Source organism: Gracilinanus agilis, chromosome 1, assembly GCF_016433145.1.
Source record: "Gracilinanus agilis isolate LMUSP501 chromosome 1, AgileGrace, whole genome shotgun sequence".
Classification (NCBI taxonomy): domain Eukaryota; kingdom Metazoa; phylum Chordata; class Mammalia; order Didelphimorphia; family Didelphidae; genus Gracilinanus; species Gracilinanus agilis.
In genome coordinates this window covers 134637475-134641928 of record NC_058130.1, presented here as the reverse complement: position 1 = coordinate 134641928, position 4454 = coordinate 134637475, and the positions used below count along the sequence as shown (strand labels likewise).

At 54.2% G+C, this 4454-nt stretch overlaps 1 protein-coding gene across 1 annotated transcript in view; it reads left to right on the top strand.

The window, feature by feature from the left end:
* SLC9A3R2 (SLC9A3 regulator 2) overlaps positions 1 to 4448 on the top strand; it is a 35147-nt gene extending 30699 nt beyond the window's left edge. The window contains exons 3-7 of the mRNA XM_044657281.1: positions 1023 to 1202; positions 1730 to 1883; positions 2292 to 2335; positions 2744 to 2806; positions 4008 to 4448. Coding sequence (XP_044513216.1) covers positions 1023 to 1202; positions 1730 to 1883; positions 2292 to 2335; positions 2744 to 2806; positions 4008 to 4166 — 600 coding nt within the window. The 3' untranslated portion in view covers positions 4167 to 4448. The remainder of the gene's footprint in view (positions 1 to 1022; positions 1203 to 1729; positions 1884 to 2291; positions 2336 to 2743; positions 2807 to 4007) is intronic.
* Positions 4449 to 4454: the final 6 nt, after the last annotated feature.

Here is a 4454-nt window from a genome sequence, read left to right as displayed (position 1 = left end):
GTGTGTGTGTGTGTGTGTGTGTGTGTGTGTGTGTGTGTGTGTGTGTGTGTGTAGTGCATGTGTCAGCTGGGGGAGGCTCAGACTACAGATGGAATGTTTAGAAAAAACAACCAAAGGGCCAGAGCCAGGATCCCAGAAACCATTCCGATTCCCTCCAACACACATGGACACAGACAGACACGAATCCTCACACAGACACGTATACACATGGATCGAGGACTGTAGTATGTCAGAGCCAGATGAGACGCAGAGACCCTCTAGTCCAACCCCCTTGGTTGGAACATGGATGAAAGGGAGGCTCAGGCAGGGGAGGGAGCGAGAGGCGAGGACTATTTTCACCCCGTTGTGCCTTTGCACACTCAGAAAGAGTTTTCCGTTCCCCGGGGGGATGTGGACAGACAGACAGAAATATACGTGGTCTGACATATCTCTTGCCAAGAGCCAGGACCTGGAGGTGAGGCAGGGAGCTCGTAGGGGTGGGGGAGATTTTGCCCAGAGAGAGAGCTGAGCCTGGGAAGCATCCTTCCCTCCCCTTGCCCTGGCCTGTGACCCTGCATTCCTCAGCAGAGTTGTCCCGGTGACTGTGCCTGGATGTGGAGGCACTCAGATGCGGACAGCTGGACGGGAGGCCGTGCTGGCCCCTGGCCAGTCTTTCCTGGGTACTGGGGGCGTCCTGGCAGGAAGGAGTGAGGTGGGGGTGGGACCAGGGCACCACTGGGGTAGCACCAAGGGGGGAGGGAAGGGAGGAGGACCTGGGCATAGCAAGCGTCGGTGTGTGTGTGGGGGGCAGGTGTGCCTGAAGGACGGTCCTTGGGCCTTGCTGGGGCCCTTCCTTTGTTCTCAGCCACTGGGAGGGGAGGGGGGCGTACACAGGGATAGCCCACCGGGTAGCGTGGATCTGAGAGGTGGAGTCTTGGGGGACCTAAAAGGATGTGTATCTGCACAGTGGGGCGAGGTGTGGAGAGTCCCTGGGTCTGACCTGGGTCTGAGGCTTCCCTCTCTGTCCATCCATCTTTTCCCAGGATGTGCCTGGAACTCCCCGGGAGCTGCGCCCACGTCTCTGCCACCTCCACAAAGGCCCCAACGGCTACGGCTTCAATCTGCACAGCGAGAAGTCCCGGCCCGGCCAGTACATTCGTGCCGTGGATGCCGGCTCACCCGCTGCCCACTCTGGCCTTCGAGCCCAGGACCGGCTAATCGAGGTGAGCTGCAGGGGAGCTGAGGGCCCGGGCTCTGGGGTGTGTGTGTGTGTGTGTGTGTGTGTGTGTGTGTGTGTGTGTGTGTGTGTGTGTGTGCAGGGAGCTGGGGGAGGGGGAGGCTGACCTGCTGCGTTAGGAACCTGAGCTGTGTGGCGTTAGTCGTAGCCTTGGCTGTGTTGGTGGCTCTGATAAATATTTGATGTCCAAGCTGGTGCCGAGGGTGGGGGAGGAAACAAAGGATGGGGATAGACAGGCCGTGGGGAAGTAGGGTAGGGGGCTAGCTCTGGCCCCTGACTCTTCTCCCCTGATGTCTCTGCCCCTCATTTCCCAGACTCCTCTCCCACTTCACCCCAGAGGAGTTATCTTGGGTTTTGTTCCCATCTCCGGCACTGAAGGTGATGGGCCGGATTGTAAACGATCCTAATTAGGTTGAAGTCATGCCTAGGGAGTCCCTGGGCCTGGTACTCTTAAGGGCCCATCTTCTCTTTCACTCCCCAAATCTGGCCTCACTCTCGTCCCTGGTCCTACAGGTAAATGGCCGAAATGTGGAGGGACTTCGTCATGCTGAAGTTGTGTCCAGCATCAAGGCCCACGAAGACGAGGCCCGGCTGCTTGTGGTTGACCCTGAGACGGATGCCTATTTCAAGAGGCTACGGGTGGTGCCTACTGAAGAACATGTTACGGGTATGTTTGGAGGGAGAGCAGCCCAGACGGGATCCAAGGAACCCCATCTCTCTCGGGGACCCCCACTCCTGTCCATTTAGGGTAAATTTGGCCCTGTCTGTTCTAAGAGTATCCAACCTTCCTCCCATCTTTCCTGGGGATACTTATCTCCATCCATTTTGTGTGCCCACAACCCTGGTCTCATCTATCCTGGAGACTTTTTGCAATGGCCATTTTAGAAACCTTCAGGGACTGCCCTTTTCTATCCTGAGAACTTCTGATCATATCCCTGTCTACCCAAGGGACCTCTGGCATTTGGGGAATTGCTTTCCAGAGGTGAGGCACCACAGAGGGTTGGGGTGGGGAATTATGTTCTGAGCCTCCCGGGGGGAGGGCTAACCCCATGTCAACAATGGGTTCTGTCTGCAGGTCCACTGCCTTCCTTGATTACCAACGGGATGAGCCCACCCCAGGTGAGCAAGCAAATGACCAAAGACCTGGGAGGAATCTGTGTGGTAAAAGGGGAAGGGGAAGGGGAAGGAGATGAACACTAGGTCTATGACACTGGGTACCTGGGTACCATGGCCATTTGGGGCTTCCACCCTACTTGAATCTGCAGTGGGTATATGCCATGGGACATGGGATGAGAGCCTGAACAGTGGAGTCCTCCTGATCTTTGCTTCAGATCAGAGTTCTCCTATAAGACTTCATTTTTCCTCCCCTTGGAATGGTGGCAACTATCTCCAGAGTTTCCTCCTGGTGGGCCTGGCATGAGGGCAGGGCTCTGATGTATGTGTGTTTGTGGGGAAATCACACTCAACATCAGAGACTCCTGGGGTTCAAGGACAGGCCTGAGAGTGATTAACCCCATCATTCCTCAGATCAATGGTGGCTCTACTTGCTCATCTCGGAGTGACCTGCAGAATGTGGACAAGGACACAGAGGTAACTGACCAGCCAATGCATGCACCTACCCAACTATCTTTGATCACCTCTGAATTACCACAACCTCTACTGTCCCCAGCTGGCAAAAATCTGATAAAGACTCACACCTTTAGGTCTTAAAAGGAGAAAGGGGATGAGGGCTAGGTTGGAGAGCTGTCCAACAATAGGAAGGATTATCTCATTATATGGCGACTTCTTCAGTTTGGATAACCTCTTGTCAGAGATGTTTTGGAAGGGATTCCTGTTGAATTATGGGTTGGACTAGATGACCTTTGAGGGCCCTTTCAATTCTGAGAATCTCTGATTTTTTGGCAACCCCACATTGCCCTAGATAAACTATTGCAGTAAAGAATTAGAGAGCTCAGATGAATGAATGAAAAAAAAAAGTATTGTGTACAGAAGGGCAGCTAGGTGGCTCAGCAGATATAGATCTGGAGACAGGAGGTCCAGGGTTCAAATCTGCCCTCTGACACTTCCTAGCTTGGTGACCCTGGACAAATCACTTAATTGCTCTTCTGCCTTGGAACTGATCCTTAGTATTGAGTCTAAGTCAGGAGGTAAGGGATTTTTAAAAAAGTATGTACTGGATGCAAAATGCTGGGCTAAGTTGGGAATACAAAGAGAAAGGAAAGATATTCCCCGCTCTTATGGAGCACACATTGTGATAGAGGGTCCATCTGTTTGGGCAGATGGCAAGGCTGAGGGGTTATTAGGGGAGCATAAAGCAAATGGCAATGCATCTTCTCTACTGTCATTTCTGCTGATAAAACCCTATCCATTTCTGATGTTGAGCCATTGAGCGAACAGTAAGGGCCAGTTTACAGATTGGTTCATCGGTTCCTGGAAAATTGGGAGCTTATTGTAGACTGAGTCTTCTGCTTTCAGCGAGATGACTTCTGGAGGGAAGGGCTTGATGCCCACCTCCTGCCGAGCTCCTGTTCAGATGGGCTCAGCCCCTGCCCTGCCCCCCTCTCTGAGAGGGAGGGGAGAGGCTGGGAGCCCACCTTTGCTCTGCATGCATCAGAGGAGTGCATGACATTGATGGACAAAGGTAGAACCGTGCATTTAGCTCATGGGTGTGCAGGGCCTATTTCGCCCTCCTTCCCCTTTTCCTAATAAGCAAGGGCAGAGGTGGAGGTGGATGCCTCCTGGGAAGACCCAGTGGTTTTGCTCCATCTTGGGCTCATCTCTGCCCCCACAGGACAATGACATGGCCAAGAGGGACCCATTCCAGGAGAGTGGGCTCCACCTAAGCCCCACGGCGGCAGAAGCCAAGGAGAAGGCCCGGGCCAAGCGAGTCAACAAGAGAGCACCGCAGATGGACTGGAACAAGAAGCGAGAGATTTTCAGCAACTTCTGAACCCTTGTTCCTTCCCCACCCCCACAGCCAGCGGCTCCTCCTGCTTCTCCCTGAAGGAAGGGAACTAGGGAACTCCCTGCCAGGAGACACAGGCTTTGAGCTCAAAGGCCCCCACCCCCTTCCTGAGGCCAGGGCTTCAGTAGCATCTCCAACCTGTGTCTGAGGAGCCTCCGCCCAGGTTGGGATGTGTGTGTGTATGTGTGTGCATGCTCATGCGCGGGGAGGGGGGGCTTCCTCTTTGTCCCAAGGATTTGGCCTGGTCTGTTCTCCCCACCAACTCCCACTGCC